Genomic DNA, 19701 nt, shown 5'->3' with positions numbered 1-19701 from the left:
CTCTCCCTCTCCCTTCCTACCTCTGAAATCAATAAAGATATATCTTAAAAACAAATTAAATTAAATCACCTAGAGACATTTTTAAAATCTCCATGCCCATATTGCTACCCGTACCAATTAAATCAGAATGTCTGGAGGTGGGAATCTGGCATTGGCTTTTCGTTTGTTTTTTAAAGAGATTCCCAGGTGCCGTGGCCAGTTTGTCTCAGTGGTTTGAGCATAGGCCCTCAGACTGAAGGTTTGATTCTGGCCAAACAGGCTTGATCCCCAGCCCTGGTCAGGGCACATGCAGGAGGCAGCCAATCGATGTGTCTCTCACATGGTGTTTCTCTCTCCCTCTCTCTCCCTTCTACTCTTTCTGAAAAGCAATGGGAAAAATATCCTCAGAGATTCCCAGGTGATTTCATTGTACAGCAAAGTTTGGGAACCACTGTTCCAGTGTGTTAAGGCAAGTGTGTAGTTAACTTTTCAGCTGCAGTAGTTTAAAGACATTATTTTTTTCTTTTAACAGTTGCAAGTCTGTTTGTTCCCTTTTGGGTTTCAATTATAGGATCACCTAAAACCAAGAAGAGAAGGAAATTTCCTCCTCTTTATTCTTCAAAACTAAAACTGTTGGTCCCTTGAATTCTCTCCTTTCCTTTGGACCATAAGCTAGCGATTGACAAATGTATTTTTTTTATATATCTTTATTGATTTCAGAGAGAGGAAGGGAGAGGGAGAGAGAGAGAAACATCAATGATGAGAGTAATTGACAAACTTTTTTTTATTAAGAGCCAGATAGTAAATATTTTAGGCTTTGAGGATCACACAGTTTCTGTCACATCACAACTCTTAACTCTGCTTTCATACATCAAGGGCAGCCATAGACAAAGTGAATGGGCATGGCCATCTTCCAATAATACTTTATTTACAAAAATAGGTTGTGGGAGAAACAAAGAAAAGAAAAACAGGTTGTGAGCAAGGATTGCAGACAAAGAACTGAACTTTGCTAACCCCTATAATAGCATTCAAATGTCCTACTTATAAAGTATTGATGACCACAAGTACTTACAGGACAGAAGCCATCTTCCTGCACCATAGGCCAAGTCTGGCTATAGTCCTAAGTTATCGTAGAGATTCCAGCATGACCCTTGTGCTTAAGTTCAGCTGCAACACCCTTTCTTTTCCATTGCTGGGTGACTGGTGTGAAAGGGTATGGTTGAGCATGGGCAGAGCATTATTTATTTGATTCACTTGAATCTATACACACACAAAATAAGGTCCTGTGTTTCAAAATAACTAAAAATAGCCCCGCCGGGCGTGGCTCAGCAGTTGAGCGTCGACCTAGGATCCAGGTGATGGGGGTTCAATTCCCGGTCAGGGCACATGCCCAGGTCATGGGCTCAATCAATGACTCTCTCATTAGTGATGTTTCTGTCTCTCTCTCTCCCTCTCCTTTCCTCTCTCTGAAATCAATAAAAGATATATTAAAAAAAATAAAATAAAGCCATTTCTTTAAAAAAAATTTAAAAAAATAACTAAAAATAATAAATTAGCCCTGGCTGGTGTGGCTTAATGGTTAGAGCATCTGCCCGCACACCGAAGGGTCACAGGTTTGATTCCTGGTCAAGGGCATGTACCTGGGTTTCAGGTTCCACCCCCTGCCCCAGGAGGCAGCCTATTGATGTGTATGTGTGTGTGTCTCTCCCTCTCTTCCCCCTGTCCTACTTCCCTCCCTCCCTTCCACTCTCTAAAAATCAGTGGAAAAAATATCCAAGAGTGAGGATTAACAACAAAAATTAAATAAATAAATAAATAAATAAATAGTACCTCCAAGATTAGATTTTACAGAGAGCAGGACAAGTTGTAACAATTAGAAATATTCACACAGTCTTCATTTTGCACAGAAAAACAAGATTATATTGTGAATGTTTTTAATTTAACAAATTGTTAAACAAGACTGTTTGAACTAGATTGTAGCATAGAAAATATTTAACCCTTTGTAGCTGCAGGACAAAGGAGATATTTTCATTTGTTTCTGAGACTCTACTTGTTATTATGAAGATTTATATTTTTAGACAGGCTCTGGAATTTCACCATTTGTCATAAAAAATGCACATCAGCCCTAGCAGATTTGACTCAGTGGTTAGAGCGTCAGCCCGAAGACCAAAGGGTCTCAGGTTTGATTCTGGCCAAGGGCACATACCTTGGTTACAAGCTTGATCCCCGGCCCTGTTTGGGGTGCGTGCAGGAGGCAACCAATTGCTGACTCTCTCTCACATTGATGTTTTTCTGTCTCTCTCTCTCTCCCCCCTCTCCCACTCTCTTTGAAAAAGCAATGGAAAACAATAAAATAATCAAATCAGGTCTTTAAAACTCCATTTTACTGACAAAAGTAGAGAAAGATAAATAGGACTTTATTTAATAACAGTGAAAAAATGTTATAATGCATCTACCATTAATCTTCTGTATCTACATTAAACATTCCTTTTACCCTTTGGGAAATAAGTTTATAACCTGATTTAGCAATTTGTTTTAAGCTATTAAAGCATATTGAAATTATGATGGAAAAGATAAGCTTATAATGGAAAAGCATAAACTTGTACTATTTTCTTTACAGTTTTATACCATGGTGTTTATCTTTGTGTGCAGGAGGCAGATGCTGAGCCCTTACTGTGACACACTCAGAAGTAATCCATTGCAATTAACTTGCAGACAGGACCAGAGAGCAGTTGCAGTGTGTAATTTACAGAAGTTTCCAAAACCTTTACCTCAAGAGTACCAGGTAACACTTGTATGGGGCACAATTTTAGGAATTCAGCTTTTTAAAAATAAGTTTCCATTTTGAATTAGAAGAGAAAGTGTTTCAATTTATAAAGCCACATTTGTTTTCTATAAGTCAGACAAAATTGAGGAATTCCTCCATTTCTTTGTAACCAATGTGATAATCAGTAGTAATTAGTATCTAACAATACCTTTTAGAAATAGTAAGAGGCATTTAGAATATTTATTTTTATCTATATATTTTTAAACTGTATGTCTTTTCTTCTTTTTTAAAATATATTTTCATTGATTTTAGAGAGAGAGGAAGAGGGAGAGAGAGACAGAAATATCAATGAGGGAGAAACAAGCCTGCAACCTGGGCATGTGCCCTGACCAGGAATCAAACCGGCTACCTCTTGGTGCATGGATTGATGCTCATCCACTGAGCCACACCAGACAGGCTGAATGTCTTTTCTTTCTAATCGTTTCCAAAGTCTTCATCTTTAATTTCCTCTAATTTACTCCATAAAAACAAGGTTCTTTAAAAAAAATAATTTAGGTACTCTAAGCCAATTAATTTGAAGGCTTGGAATTTATACTTGAAAGAAGGTTTGACTCAAGGGATCTAAAAGGTGAAGGAAATGGTCCCACATGTTCAGTCTGAATCCTGATTTGATCTTTTAAGTGTTTTGTTGCAATGGCTATCTCTATAAAGCCTGTCATTTTCAAAGGACACTTTAGTCAGAAATGGTATCTCAGAAGCTAATTTAAAATGATTGCTGCTAAATTTTGAGCTTCCTACATATGTTTATGACCTTTCTGAGTGTTTCAGACACCATATGTTGGCATCTATATTTCTAGACATAGTATTATAATTCAATGAGTTGGTGTAAAATTTGAAATCTTTAAGATTTATCTGGTACCTTGTTCCTTTGGTATTCAAAGTATTGTATGTATGTATGTGATCTTTCATTTTCTTACAGTTTTAATTTTTCAAGTATGTCAAAACAATATATAAATTAAGTCTCCTAAAAACATTTGAAGTGTAGCATATTTAAAATCTTAATTCTATGCATTTTTTTGTGTTTTGTCAACTCTTAAAAGTCTTCCGATTCATCCTTTAAAAACACTAGTCAAATTTGTCATCTAATGAAAAACAGACTAGTTTACTTACCTTGCTTATTTCTAAAATTACAATACTTTGACATACCCCTGAGTAGTGTATTACTGTCTTTGTGTTATACTGTATATGAAGAAAAGTACATTAATACCAAGTTATACAGCATTAGAGGGTTGCTGTAAATTGCCTATGGACTTTGTTTTGATTATACAGAATTTTTTCTTTCTCTCCTGTCTTCCTAATACTTTTTTTGTAGTACTTTGATGAACTCAGTGGAATACCTGCAGAAGATTTGCCTCATTATGGTGGTTCAGTAGAAATTGCTGACTACTGCCCTTTCAGTCAGGAATTCAGTTGGCATTTAAATGGTGGATATCAGCGCAGCTCAGATTGTAGAATATTGGAAAATCAACCAGGTTAGTTTAGTGAAATGAAATGTTATATACATATTACAATTATATATCAGCAATGTAAAATAGTAGTTAAGAGCACAGACCCTGGAGTTCAACTGTCTGAGTTGTATTGTGGTTCCACTGTTACCCATCTGTTGTAAATAACCTAACTTCTCTGTGCTTCAGTTTCCTCCTCCGTAAAAAGGGGATAATAATACCTATCTAATAGAGTTCTTGTGAGAATTAAAAAATTAATGTAATAAGAGCTTAGGACCATCACACATAGAAAGGATTTTTAGCTATTAGATAGATTTGCACATGTATACAAACACTGCTTTTCAGTAATACCTTACATCTGCATGACACTTTTCATTTGCAAAGCACTTTCATTTTTATATTTCATTTTATTCTTCTAAAAACCTGATGAGAGACATAGAGAAGATATTGAATTTCACAGATGAACGAAAAGACACTAAATAATACAGTTAGTTGGTGTTGGTACAGGATCCTCCAGTGGATTGCTCTTTTTAGCTAATCACTTTAGGTATCCTATTTTTTTCTCTCCTGAGGAGTGTGCATTTTAGGTATTTTAGAAGTAATATACCATTCTTCAGATATCAGAATAATATTGTCCCATAGCTATTAAGGTGTTGCCATATTATTTATTCTTTCTTAATACATATAAATGAACAGGTCATCAAGGGGATAAACAGTATGGTGATTGGATATTCAGCAATAATACAGTGGTACCTCGGTTTTCGGATGTAATCTGTTCCAGAAGACCGTTCAGGTTCTGAAACGTTCAAAAACGGATCAGCAGCCGACAGCTAGGCCTCAGGGTCTTGCCCTCAACGGAAGCTGTGTGGCATGTTCGACTTCCGAGGCGTGTTCGAAAACCGAAGTATTTACACGTTCATAAACCGAAATGTTTGTCAACAGAGACATTCGAAAACTGAGGTACCACTGTAGTTATCGCTCATACTACTCACCTCTGTGAATAAAATGTTCTCACATCTGATATATTAGTAAACAGCAATAAGCAGTTTTTATTTCTGTGGTCATCAAAATTTTTAACCTGGTCCCCCACCTTTATTCCATACTTTATTACAGACTAAGTCAGTTAAATTTTACATTTCCATAATGTTTTATTCTTAAACCTAGCAGATTTAACTGGATTTGTAGTTATTTTTCTGTCACTCACCTACTTGATAAATGTCTAAAGATTTATGACACAGCTACTCAGCAGTTCCATGTAAAGCAAAAGAAATGCACAGATCTATCAGTTACAGGTTTGTTAAAATAATATGTCACATTTTATTGTTTTACAGCTGGAGTTGGCAAACGTTTATTGTGAAGAGCAAGATAGTAAATAGTTTAGGTTTTGTGGGTCATAGTCTCTGTTGCAACTACTCAACACACTGTTATAGTGTGAAAGCAGTCATAAACAATGTCTAAATGAATGAGTGTGGATGTGTTGAATAAAACTTTATGTATAAAAACAGGCAATCCTCAGGATTTGGCCTGAGAATTGTAGCTTGCTGACCCATCTTTTTTATTTTTTTGCCATTGATCACTGTGTTTTTTGAGGACTTTGAAATACTCCAAAAATAAAAGAAATACAGAGTTCTGTTTTACATTTTCTCTTTTAGCTTATGTAATTAAGATTTTTCAAAACTGACATAAAATAAAATACATACTGTTTTTTAAAATTTTAATGTATTGATTTTAGAGTGAAAAAGAGAAACATCAATTTGTTATTCCACTTACTTACGCATTCACTGGTTGATCCTTGAGTGTGCCCTGACTGGGGATAGAACCCACAATCTTGGTGTATTGAGATGATTCTCTAACCAACTGAGCTACCCAGCCAGGGCAACACTTATCTTTATAATATTTCAGAATGGGCTAATTGAACTCTCACTGTTTTCAAAAGATGAAACTTGCTTGTATTAGGCGTAAAGAGAGCAAATAAATTATTGCGGGTACTTAAGAGCGTCATCCTTTGTCCATTAGCTATTTAGAGGTCATTGAGTCCACTCTGCAGGGACTTAGAGTGGACTCAGTGTGCTTAGTCTGAGATTAGATCAGCATGGTATTTATGAACTTCCAGGGGATGGCGTAAGTTGAAAATACAAAAAAGTTTTGCAAAAGTTGCAAGACCCCAAAAAAGCTTTCATTATATAAATCATTGTCCTCATCCTGTTCTGGGTCATTTGAGAGGTGACTCCTATTAGGCCACCAGTGAAGGTGATTCTTAGTACCATTTCCTCTATGGAGCTAACTTAAATGCTTTAGGCCCAGTTTTATCACTTGTTTCTGGTATAATAATTTTCTGCCAGTACCTATATTGAGAACCCAGTTTGAGTTTGGATCCCTCTTTCTCTTGATTTTTTAAATTGAAAACTTCCGTTAAACATGTTTGTTTTTAAAACAACCTTTAATCATAAGAATGGAATACTTCAACTTCCTGTTTTTTGAGCCAAAGGCCAATTTTTAAGATAACTTTTCTGGTTTGCTTCAGACCCTTTTAAAAACTATGGTGCTGAAAAGTATGGACCTCATTCAGTTTGTTTAATTCAGAAATCAGCATTTGTCATGGAACAATGTGAAAGGAAGCTGAGTTACCCAGACTGGGGAAGTGGATGTTATCAGGTAAATTAAATGATTGTTAATAATTATACCAAATATTACATAATTTTGTCTCATTATTGGGTTTTTATATTTTAAAATACATTGTATCTTTTTATAGTTAATTTACTGATTAATACTTTAACTTATGTTTATTTATGTAAATATTAGTTTGGATGCTTACGTTTTGTGAAAATACTTTTTTTTTTTTTTTTTAGAGAAATTGCCTTTCTCCATTTGTTTAAAAATATATATATAATTGCTGTATATCAGCAAGTTTTATAATAATTTTACCTCTGGGCATATATCCTAAGAAAATAATGAAAATACTTAATTTTGTTCTTGAATAGACATTACTTTGAATGGAAAAAATTTACAATTTTACTTAAGATCTGAGGAAGGCATAGATTTAAGAGTTAATAAATCAACTACTGATTCATTGTAGGTTTTTTTCCTTTGAAAGTAGAAGTCCAAAGAGAGCAAATTACTGTTATCTTAATTATCTTATTTACATGTCTGGTATTAAATGAGTGCATCATCTTATTAAAATCTTACTGAGATACAGGCATTTTGGAACTTAGGTTCATTCAACTTAATGAATATTTTGTACCCTACTAATCGATGTTGAGGACAGTGTGCTTCTGAGACGTGAAAAATAAGAATTTGCTGTATTATTTCAGCTACAAGAGCTAAATGGACTTCTGTAGCTGGGAATTTAAATATTATTATTTTAAATATGTTTTTATTTCTTTTAGAGAGAGGGAGAAGCATCAATGTGAGAGAGAAACATCATTCGGTTGCCTCTAACCGGGGACCTAACCCACAACCTAGGCATGTGCCGTGACGAGGAATCAAAAGGGTGACCCTTCAGTGCATGGACCACACTCAACCAACTGAGCTACACCAGCCAGGGTTAAATATTGTTTTTAAACTTTCTTATAAAATTAACATTTTTGGAGTAACAGCCTTATTGAGATATAGTTTACACACCATACTTTTCATATGAAATTATCTTTGAAACCTTATAAAAGATAATTAACCACTTTCCAGTTATAATCTGACAGCTATAATCCAGCAACCATTTTCTGATAAATTCCATTGAAGATTTATGTATTGATTAAATACATAGTTTTGATCTATTATAACCATAATACATAATTTTGTTTTATTTCTTTCACTTAGTACTTTTTATGCAGAGCAAAACACCCTTTCCAAGTTTTTCCATTAATAACACTTACTATTCTTTATGACTGTAGAACATTGCATCTTATTTGGGAAGTCACTTCCTTGTTATATATTGAGTTTTCACTGTGTAAAAATGCTTTTATAAGTATACTTACATATTTTACCTTTTTTAAAATTTATTTTTTGAAATAAATTCCTATAAGTGAAAATATTAGGTTAAAGGGATAAAACTAGAACCGTGACAACTGTAACAGGAAGATGAACTTTTCAGGCTATTTTAATGTTTTATTAACATACTACCACCACAGAGGGGTTATGCAGATTTGAAATACCATCCATAAAGACCCAATGTACAACTTGGCTTCCCTGTACCTAGTATTGTCAGTTAATTTTGCTGATTTAATACTAACCATCATTTATGTGGGAAAGTGTGTATGGTTTCCAAACAATTCACTGTGGATCGACTGTTTTGTTTTTTGTTGTTTTTCCTTATTTTGACAGAATGGTACAAAATTAAGTCATTTAAGTATAAATTGCTGATATGTTGCCCCTTCAGTCCCAAATATTTTAATGTGTACTACTTATAAACAAGGATATCTTCCTACATGACCACAATACTACCCAAAAAAAATCAGGAAATTAACATTGATACATCTAATTCTTTGACCACATTCAAGTTTTGCCAATTGTCCCAGTATTGTCCTTGTAGCAGTAGGATCTGGACTAATCTCATGTTTCGTAGTTGTAATGTCTCTGTTCTTCAATCTAGAACAGTCCCTCAGTCTTTTCTTGACTTTCATAACCTTGATACTTTTAGAGATTGCAAGCCATTTCTTTTCTAGAAGAAAAGATGTCTGATGCTTTATTAAATTCAGGTAATGTATTTTGGGCAGTAATATAACAGAAGTGATGCTCATGTTCTGGTGGTACACTCTTTTGACTTGTCCTTTTACTGGTGATGTTAAATTGTTGTTATATCAGGCTTCTCCACTGACAGGTTATTCTTTTTCTGTTTTAATTAATTACTTTTGTAATTAATAAGTATTGGGGGGAAGGTACTATGTCAATAACTTATTTCTTATCATACTTTCATTTTATTAATGCATGTATTTATATCCGTTTTGACTCATAGATTCCATCTTATTCAATAAGTATTACCATTATTATCATTATTTATTTTGATATTCAAGTTGCTCCAACTTTGGCCAGAGGGAGCCCCTTCAGGTTGGTTCCTATGTTCTTTGGTCTGTCCTCATCTTTCTTTTAGTATTTCCTTGCTTTCTGGCCCAAGATAGTCTAGGCCCATCTTTACTTTCTTTGCCCCTGCCTGGAATCAATTATTTCTCCAAGGAGCTCTAATTTATTTCAGTAGAGTGTGGTATTTAGCAACTATGATCTGGGTGCTAGATGTACTGTTCATTGCTGTTGAAATATAGCTGCCCTCCAGCCCTCTTGATAAACAGAGCTAGGAAATATATGTATTATGTAATTTTTATATATACTACTCATACATATATAAATGTATAACCTTGTTTGCACCAGTATCTTTGATTCCAGTCTAACCCAAAGGGTTCATTTTCGTTTTTTCCCTTTCTATATTTGTAACTCCTCTTTCTGACAGTGAGAAATCTGGCTGTCATTGTCCTCAATATGCTGACTTATTTGATCTGTCCACACCTTTTTCACCTTCTCCCACCCCTACGTGGTTGCCCTCTTCACCAACTTGGACTCTTACACAACCCTCCAAGTCACAACATTTCTGCCTTACTGTGATCCAAATCCTATGTACATCCTCAGAATAAAAAAATTATATCCCACCCTTCTTTCAATTAAAGCTACTAAAGGCAGGCATTGTGTTGTGAACTTCTTTCGTATTCTTTTCAGTTCTAAACACGATAATCAGGTCTCACTTAAATGATGATTATATTGCACTATCGCTATGGTGATGCTTATTAGATGTGGGTCATTGAATGACAGGCTATGCAAGAGGTTACTCTTTATTGTTTGTATTCTCAAAAGCTTATTATAACTTAAATTTCCAAATCAGTATTATATTTAAACTTAATTGATGATTGAGTTACTTCAAAAATGACTCCATTGTTGAAATACAGTTTTGGAACTCCTCTTTTGAAATTTCCTTTATAAGTAGTTTAATAGCTATTTAAGAAAATCAGTTTTAGTACTTTGCATCACACCCATGTTAACCTCGTGTTAATCAGTTTAGTTAAGTACCTTTACCAGACTCAGTTCTGGGAAACTTTGGGATATTTCTAAAAATTACATCTAGTTATAAAGTAAAAGTTTGCTACTATCAAACATTTTCAGCCTGGCTAGCATGGCTCAGTGGTTGAGCATTGACCTATGAACCAGGAGGTCAGGGCACATACCCCCATTTCGGGCTGGATCCCCAGTAGGGAGCATGCAGGAGGCAGCCGATCAATGACTCTCATCATTGATGTCTCTGTCTCTCTCTCCCTTCCTCTCTCTGAAATTATTGAAAACAGAAAGGAAGGGGAGGGGGGGAGGAGGGAGATGCATTTACTTTGAAAATAGTTCCAGGAGAGAAGTTTTAGAAGTATTTAAAGTGAAGTAACTTAATTGAAATTAACATGAAGTCTTCAGAAAAGAACTTTGAAGAATAATCATTAAAAATTGTTTATATCCCAAACTGTGTTCTATAGCCAGTATTTTTAGTAGATTCTAACCTTTTTCCTGCAGATAAAGAAAAAGGCCAGTATACTTACTGATCTGGAATTTTTTTTCTGTTTGAAGGTTTCTTGTTCTCCACAAGGTCTAAAGGTTTGGGTCCACGATACTTCATATTTGTGTAGTCGGGCTGGGCAAGTCCTCTTCATTAGTATTCAGATGAATGGCTGGATTCACAATGGAAGCCTGCTGTGCCCATCATGTTGGGACTTCTGTGAACTCTGTCCTCCAGAAACAGATCCTCCAGCCACTAACTTGACCCGAGCTCTGCCACTGGGTGAGTAGTGTCTATGGTTGGAGTAATGGAGACTTTTCTTATAAGATGTTGAAAATCTCTTCAAGGAAGTTCTAAAACAGGTTGAGCATCTTCTCTTCTAATTTCGATGTTATGGGAAAATCTCCTTCCCACCATTGACTTTTATTTTTCCCTGACAGGAGCAATATCTGTCAGTAGAGTTATTTAAAAAATGACTCCATTGTTGAAATACATTTTTGGAACTCCTCTTTTGAAATTGCCTTTAGAAATAGTTTAATAGCCATCTAAGAAAATCAAATTTAGTACTTTGCATCACACCTTTATTAACCTATGTTAACCAGTTTAGTCAACTACCTTTATCAGACTCAGTTCTTGTCAATAGATCCCCTATCACTCACAGCACCTCAGTTTTGAGTGCACAGATTACATCAGTCAGCCACTGGCCTGTTTCAGTGCAGAGGAGCCTCTTCCCCCAGCACTACATGTTCAGAGGGTGCTGCAGCCTCCCAGATCTGGCTTGATGGTCTTCAGAGTCCATTTCTCTAAATTCTTTGTTGAGTACCTAAATTCCTGCACAAGAACACAGGTCCACAGCTACCTTAACAAGTAGTGTCACTGCCACTTTAGTAAAAGCTTTCTATGGTAGTGTGGAGCCAGCCTCTTCCTGTATTTTGGAAATATTTTCAGGTCATAATGATGTGAAGCCTAGATAAGTTTTATTTCTTCCATTAGTTCAGTGCCAGAGAGAACCCTTTGTGCCAGATAGGGTCAATGGAACTGAAAACAAATTTCCAAAGTCAAACTATTGAGTCCTCAGTTTTACACCCTCTCCATGTTAAACCACTTTTTAAAAATTTTTAATATGTCTTTATTGATTTCAAAGAGAGGAAGGGAGAGGGAGAGAGATAGAAACATCAATGATGAGAGAGTCATTGATCAGCTGCCTCCTGCATGCTCCTGACTGGGGATCGAGCCCGCAACCCGGATATGTGCCCTGACTGGGAATCGAACCGTGACCTCCTGGATCCTAGGTCAATGCTCAACCGCTGAACCACGCCCAGCCAGGCAAACCACTCTTTTTTTCCTTCTTTTTTTTTTAAACCCACAAAATTCTTTAATCAGACCACTGTTCCAACATTCAATAGCCAGAACCACATTGCCGTGACAGCCTCCTTTGTTCCTTTGTCTCTCCATCTTGATTCCTTACTCCTACTGATCCTCAGGCCATCTTCCACTTCCTCCTGACAGTCACTGTTGTGATTACATCTTACCCAGCCAGTTTCTTCAGTATGTTTCCAATCAGTCCGGCCTGTATCCCTATTCATGGAGGAGCACTGACAGCTTTCATGTACTGTATCTGACCCTGGATGGTAATCTCAGGCCTGCTGTGCTAACTTTTCTGCACGGTACTCCAGTGAGTCAGCTGAGTCTTCTGCAGTTATAAGAGTAATGACACAATGAATTATTTGAAATGACGTAAGTAAGATCTTAGGTCCCTTTGACGTGGTATGTAGTATATGTAGTGTTAAATACTCTTGGGTAGCTTGTGTTTTTTTTAATGCTCACAGGAGGATATTTTTTCCATTGCTTTTCAGAGAGAGTATAAGGGAGAGAGAGAGAGAAACATCGATGTGAGAGAGAGACATCGAGTGGTTGCCTCCTGCATGTGCCCCGACCAGGGCCAGAGATCGAGCCTGCAACTGAGGCACGTGCCCTTGGTCAGGATCAAACCTGGGACCCTTCAGTCCAAGGGCTGACGCGCTAACCACTGAGGCAAACCGGGCTTAGTATACCTTTAAAACATAAAAACTGCTAATATTCTAGAGGAAGTGTAAAAAAATATTCCTCTCCCCATATTCTTCTGATTTTTTTTATTATTGATCTCAGGTTCACATAGCTTTTTCTTGCATTTGTTAATTTCTTTTGGAATGTAAAAAACTCATCTTTTTTCCTTTTCTCTGGTTGTCACATCTAAATGCTAGAGTATGTTTAGATAGTTGTTTTATAGTGCCTAAGATAGTGATTATAAAAGCCTTATTTCTAATTATTTCTGGTCTCTTCAGACTGTAGGGGTTATTTTTGTTTCCATTTATTGAATGCTAACCAAATGCTTTATGTCTATATCATTGCATTTAATCATCACAAAACCTAATGAGGTAGGAATTGTCATTTTACAGACGAGAAAACTAAGGTATGAAGAGATTAGGTAATATGTCTATTATCGTGGCTAATAAATAATGAGGTTCAGATCAAAACCAAAATCCCATCAGCTCCAGTTCATTTTGAAGTACCCTCTTTGAATATTTTCTTTTTAAAGAATACTGTCCCATAAAGTTCAGTATTTTTGAGGACAACAAATGTTTCAGAGCCATTAATGTTTTAAAAGCTTGTTAAATTTTAGTTTCAATAGTAGATAAACAACAGCTAGTCCCCTTCCATTTCCTTTGGGCCAAATTGTGCATCAGGAGATAAAGGGATATGCTTATGTTATTAGACTCCAGGTTTCACTCCTTATTCCAGCCAAGACCACTCTACCTGACGCTCTAGGCCAGAACTTACCCAGTAGAATTCTGTTCTGTAATCTGCATTGCCCAATACAGTCATCGTTAGCCACAAGTGACTGTTGAATGTGTGAAATGTGGCTAGTGTGACTGAGGAACTAAATATTTCATTTCATTTTAATTAATTTAAATTTAAGTAGCACATATAGCTAGTGGCTGCTATTTTGGACAGTGCAGCACTAGGTCAGAGTTTCTCAAACTTTTGCATGCATCAGAATCATGTTAAAACACAAGTTACTAAGACTCACCCCCAGAGTTTCTGATTCAGAAGATCTGTGTCAGAGCCTGAGAATTTTCATTTTTAACAAGTTTCCAGATGCTGCTGTTGTTGATCCAAGGACCACACTTTGAGGACTGTTCTTGGCTAAGTGGAATCTTTCCAAGATTTAACAATTACCAGCTGATTCCACTGGAGGAGAATAGAAGTTTCCTCATAGTTTATCTGAATTATCTACAGTGAAATAATTTTTAAAAAACTTATACCACACTATATGGTGCTCAGAAGAACAGGCTGCAGTGTCTTGATTTCATCATTCTATTCACTCAAGAGCTGAAGACCAGCCCTATTTTCCTTACCTTTTAGAAGTCAGAGTTGAAGCTTGGTTGGTTCTTTATTGGTCAAAATATTAGAAAGGACAACTAACTCATCTTAAGATAAAGTCAGGTTGACCTGGTCTCTTGGCTACTATAAAAATATTTTCCAGCATTGGCTGGGCAGCTCAGTTGGTTAAGAGTGTCGTCCAGATATGCCAAGGTTGTAGGTTCGATCTCTGGTTAGGGCACATACAAGAAACAACCAATGAATGCATAAATAAGTGGAACAACAAGTCAGTGTTTCTCTCCTCTCTCTCCCTCCCTCTAAAAATCAGTCAATAAAATTGAAAATAAATGTTTTCCTTTCTGAGAATTGTTTTGGGAAATAGTTTTAGCTGTGATCAGCTCATGGCTAAATTAAAACATACTTCTAGTGCCCAAATTCCATAGAATCTTCTTCCATTTCCATATCAAGCCTGGATGTAGATAGATGGGTAGAGACCAGGGGCCATATGCCCTCGTTTGTCTGGGACAGTCCATATGTCTTTGTCCTGGTATAATTGTTAATAGCGTTCTCTGTGTTAAAAAATCAAAGAGAACAATTTAGTTGATCTAAGTAAATTTTATTTCACACTTCATGAAGGGGGCAGTCTCCACTCTCAAGATTCCAAAATAAGGGGAAAGGGCTGCAAGCAGGAAACAAGGAAGAAGCACTGAGCTTAAGTTGGTTGGCTGGAGTTGTGTATCTACCCTATTTTGAAAGATCAAGGACAGGGAAAAAGTATAGAGCCCAGAGGTGGCTTGTTGGTTCGCGATTGGCTGACTGGATATACTGTCTTTCTGGTTAAGCACATGGAAGTTATCTAAGTTTCAGTTTTCTGATGTGGTACCGCCTTGGGACTAGCAATTTATTTCAACACTTGTCTCAAAATGCCCTGATTTGGGATGATAAATTATATCGTTACCAAAAAGGGACACGGAAAAACAGAAGAGAGTCCTACTTCCCATGTCAGAATAGCCAAGGTATTAATCTACTTCCCTGTGTAGCATCTTTAACTTTGCTGTGATACTAGCCGAAGACACTTCTTTCTCCTCTTGGGTGCTGTTTTTAACCTTGATATGGTGAGTACATTCTTTTCTTCCTGCATAAATATTTTGTTCCTTTATCCAAAAATGCAAAAAAACACAAAACTTTACATATCTGGGTTTTAGGAAGTCATTCTTTTTCTCTTTTTTAATCCTCACCCAAGGGTATTTTTTCCTTGCTTTTCAGAGAGAGTCGAAGGGGGGGGGAGAGAGAGAGAAACATCGATGTGAGAGAGACACATCGATTGCTTCCTGCACATGCACCCCAACCGGGGCAGGGGAAGAACCTGCAACTGAGGTACATGCCCTTGGATGGAATCGAACCCGGGACCCTTCAGTCTGTGGGCTAGCGCTCTAACCACTGAGCCAAACTAGCCAGGGCTAAGAAGCCATTCTTGATTCTGTTCTCCAAGTTGGTCCTTATTCAACTTTTAGTAATCACCTATACTCATCTGTTAGTGTGTAGTTGATATGATGTATTCCAAAAATGCCTATAGAAAGTCAGTTTTTTGTTTTCAACCCTAGATCTCTGTTCCTGTTCCTCTAGCCTGGTTGTCACCCTCTGGCTTCTGCTAGGCAATCTGTTTCCTCTGCTGGCCGGATTTCTTCTGTGTGTATGGCACTAGGAATAGAAAAGTGAATTCTCAAGGCATTCCTTTGTGTCATGTTCCTCTGAACAAAGCACAAAACCTGGGAGAGTACCAGCCTGTGCAGATGGCAGAAGTGACTTTGGCTTGACAGTTCTGACCACAGTCAGACCTTGAAGGGGAGCTTCGCTTCACAGCAGTTACTCTTCATCGGCAACCCAACAGCCTCAGCTTGGAGAAGGAGAAGGAATTCCAAGTCATCAAGTCTCTTTATTTTTCAGGATGCATAACCTTCCTGAAGTTTTCCTTTGAAAATGTGATATTGGTGTTATTTTCAGAATACATACCTCAGCATTCTCATTAACCTAAAACAATGGGAAAGTTCATCAGTACTGCAGTAATTTAAAGAACAGCTCATTATTGGAAGAGTTTAAGTTGTGGGTCCTGTCCCTAGAAGTATAAATTATCCTTTGACTTACAGAAAATCATTGAATTGAGATTTCTACATCACTGTTATACCTATTTTGAATTTAATGGCTGTACATGGTACACTTAAATTATTGTGCTCACTATTTTAAAAAGTCTTTTTTTTTTTGGAAATTACATTTTGCTAAATTTTATGATTTAACCATGCTCACCTTTTTCAGACTAGCTGTGTGGTAGTTTACCACTGAGTCATTATGTGTTGATAGCCCTTTTCCAGATGTATCCGTTACTCATAGGTCTTCATAGCTCAGTTTCCTGTTGTATTCTCCATTTGTTTAATACAGTTGAAAAACCGTAGAAGCAGAGAGAGAAAAGTAATGTGCCCTGTAAAAACATTGAAGACATACAAATAGAAGAAAGTATAAATGTGTGTTTTTCAGATCATTGTTATGACAATTATAATCCAACAAAAATAAAACTATTTCTTTCTGAGCAATGAAGATAAAAAGAAATTCTGGGATAGACAGGTATGCAGTTGTCTTCACATGGGCTTAGAAATTGTTTCTATCTGAAAATTATTTTATATATAAGAAGAACAATATAAGTCAAAACAAAATGGTTTGAATTGTTTACTAATAGCAAAGTGTAGGTTTGGTGTATGGCCTATCAAATAGGGTCCACTTTACTGCACAACATATGGCTCAATCCTCAGAAGTTGGAAGATAGCCTTTGCTTTAAAAGGAGGTGATGTCCGTTACCTCCTGCTTTTGACACTTCTGTCACCATGTAGATTCTGGTCCACAGAAGCAGTTCTGCTCTGGAGCTTACTGACCCTTTACTAATTAAATTCTCTGTGATGAGTGATGTCCAGTTTCTCTGTAAAGTTAACAAAATCCTGTGACATTATAAGCACAGCCCTTGGACAAGCATTCATTCATTCATTGGTTAACCCTTTAATTCAGTGTATAGTTATTGAGCACTCCATGTAAGAAATTGTACTAAATGAGCAAGCAGCTGATTATTTGGCACTGTGGACAAACAACAATGCCAACGTAAAGGAAAGTTACCTTTTTTAATGCATACATTTTAAATATGTATTTAAATATGCAGTTTTGAATTGAAGGTGTTTATCATTGTGAAAGCTGGGGGTCTGTAGCATATGTACCTTCAGCTAAAGAGAAGCTAATAGTAAACGGTGTCAGGTCAGTGCTCTGTTTTCTGCCTGTGTCATGTGTTTCTTAAACTGTGCAATGTCCAAGAAAAGTATAGAGTATATTTTTAAAGAAAATTATAAAAATCTAAACTTACATACCAATTGTGATTATGAATCATCCTACAAAGTTCTATAAAGAATTTCACCAAAAAACTATGGACTAAGAATATATTTGAGATTTACAATGATAGATTTGATTATATTTTGACTGTTGTGCAGTAATGCCATTTTGGTAGTATTATTTCTGAGCATGGTGCTTTTTATACTTGAAATCTATTTTTGCTTTTACTTTTTATTGATATAATTATATTTGCACTAATGACTTTCTGGAGAAAATATTATAGATGATTTTTTTATACATATTTATTAAGCTTGGAATCTGGTAGCCCAGTTTTCTCTGCACAAATATGAAACTTGATAAAGTATGATGTTAAGAAATCTTGAGTTTCTGAGGGTAATTAAGTGTGCTGGTGTTGTCCTTCCTCATCAAGTCTTGAAAGTGGTTGCTTATCACTGATTCTGCATAGTCTACTCAGTGAAGACTTAGAAGGCCATTGAACCTGTAAGAAATTTTAAGAGGCACATTTTAGTCACTCAGATTATGACAATATTCTAAAAAAAGACTTTTAAAACCTGAGGTTTCAATGCAGAATTAGTGGGCTAGAATTCAGCTCTAAACTGAAGAATTTGAAATGGCATAAGTGTCAGTATTCTGTGGCAGGTTATACCCTTCATGTTAGCAAGGCCGGTTCACTGAGAGAGACTGAGCAGCCTGCAGCCATGGCGGACGTGAGTGGGGCAGGGGAGGGGCGTGGGGAGGAGCCGATTGGGGGTAGTAGACTGGAGTCCCTGTCTGGCTCAGAAAGTGTCAAGTGCTTATAAAAACGGACTACCTCAGTTTTCAGTTCAGACTTTGGTTCATTTTGATACAATTAAAGTCCCAGTTGTATCAAGTAAATTTGTGTCTCAGGTATTCAGGAACAGAATTTACAGGAAGGAGGCAGAAGCCATGTCAGTAGACTTGAGTTGACAGCGTTAAAGAAACTGGCAGGCAGTTAGGAGGGCTCATGTAAATCCCTCTAATGTTCTCCTGAAAAACATCCCTTTCCCTTACTTATTTCTTAAGGATACATATTTTTGTTAAGACCAAATGAACATTCTAAAAATGTTATAAAAATGTTATAAATTATGCTTAAGATTAGTTTCAGCCTAATATGTTGGCTTAGAGTTTATGATTATATCAAGAAAAAACATAAATTAATGAAGTTTAAATAGTTTTAAGAAGATATGTAAATAAGTATACCAGAGTATTCTTTAAAATTCAGTATCAATATTCTCTTCAATGTTAGAAGACTCACTGGGTGAAACCATCTGTAAAGTGACTAGATGCTTTCTCAGAATCTTTCCAGCTCTAATATTCCGTGACTAATGCTGTACCAGAATAGCTAGGTCACTGCTGGCTCTGACGCGCCTTAGAGGATGCCAGCTCCCACGTCGTGTTCATCACAGTGTCTTGTGCTTGATGCCTTGGACGCTGAGTGGAAAGAGAAGAGCCTGTCTCTCAGGGCATTTGGGCCGCCCTGGCAGGGGAAGATGGACTTCCGTCACAGCCCCGCACACCCACTTATAGTGCGCTCCAGTCATTCGTGCCCTGTCCTTGCATCCCAGGAGGACTAACATGTTACGAAAGACTGTGCTACTCATTCTGAAGAAAGAACGTACCTGAAGGGATGACCTTTGTTCTTTTTTTGGATACACTTAGCCAGAGTTGAGGAAGGAATGCTGAATTATTTTCTTTTATGTTTATATTTTTAATAAATAAAATAGAAGATTTAAAACTAATCTTTATTTATGGTATTGAACTTCAAGTGTAATATATTCCTTAAAAAAACACAACTTTAATAAAAATGGAAACTAATCTGCATCATGTTTTTTTTTTAAAAAAAAGTATTGATTTCAGAGAGGGGAATGGAGAGGGGAGAGAGAGATAGAAACATCAATGATGAGAGAGTCACTGATCGGCTGCCTCCTGCACGCCCTCCACTGGGGATGGAGCCCGCAACCCGGGCATGTGCCCTGACCAGGAATCAAACCACAATCTCCTGGGTCCTAGGTTGATGCTCAGCCGCTGAGCCACACCAGCCAGGCAAGCACTGTCAGTTTTTAAAATCCTGGGTGAGGACCGCAAATACAGCCAGCACTCTGTTTGGGGAAGATGAGGTGTTTGTTATGAAGCATAATTCTGTTTAGTTTTTAACGGAGTAA

The 19701-nt window shown here is 36.7% G+C and overlaps 1 protein-coding gene across 2 annotated transcripts in view; it reads left to right on the top strand.

Annotated features, from left to right (window-relative positions):
- The window catches only part of LMLN (leishmanolysin like peptidase), a 56829-nt gene extending 37479 nt beyond the window's left edge, over window positions 1-19350 (top strand). The window contains exons 13-17 of one of the 2 annotated variants that reach the window (XM_016199958.2): window positions 2632-2764; window positions 4119-4278; window positions 6776-6906; window positions 10840-11050; window positions 15736-19350. In XM_016199958.2, coding sequence (XP_016055444.2) covers window positions 2632-2764; window positions 4119-4278; window positions 6776-6906; window positions 10840-11050; window positions 15736-15836 — 736 coding nt within the window. In that variant the 3' untranslated portion in view covers window positions 15837-19350. The remainder of the gene's footprint in view (window positions 1-2631; window positions 2765-4118; window positions 4279-6775; window positions 6907-10839; window positions 11051-15735) is intronic. The other variant, XM_016199959.2, reaches the window with a different exon arrangement.
- Window positions 19351-19701: the final 351 nt, after the last annotated feature.

This window comes from Miniopterus natalensis, chromosome 6 (genome assembly GCF_054644295.1).
Source record: "Miniopterus natalensis isolate mMinNat1 chromosome 6, mMinNat1.hap1, whole genome shotgun sequence".
In the NCBI taxonomy this organism is placed as follows: domain Eukaryota; kingdom Metazoa; phylum Chordata; class Mammalia; order Chiroptera; family Miniopteridae; genus Miniopterus; species Miniopterus natalensis.
This window is presented reverse-complemented; position numbering and strand designations above follow the sequence as displayed.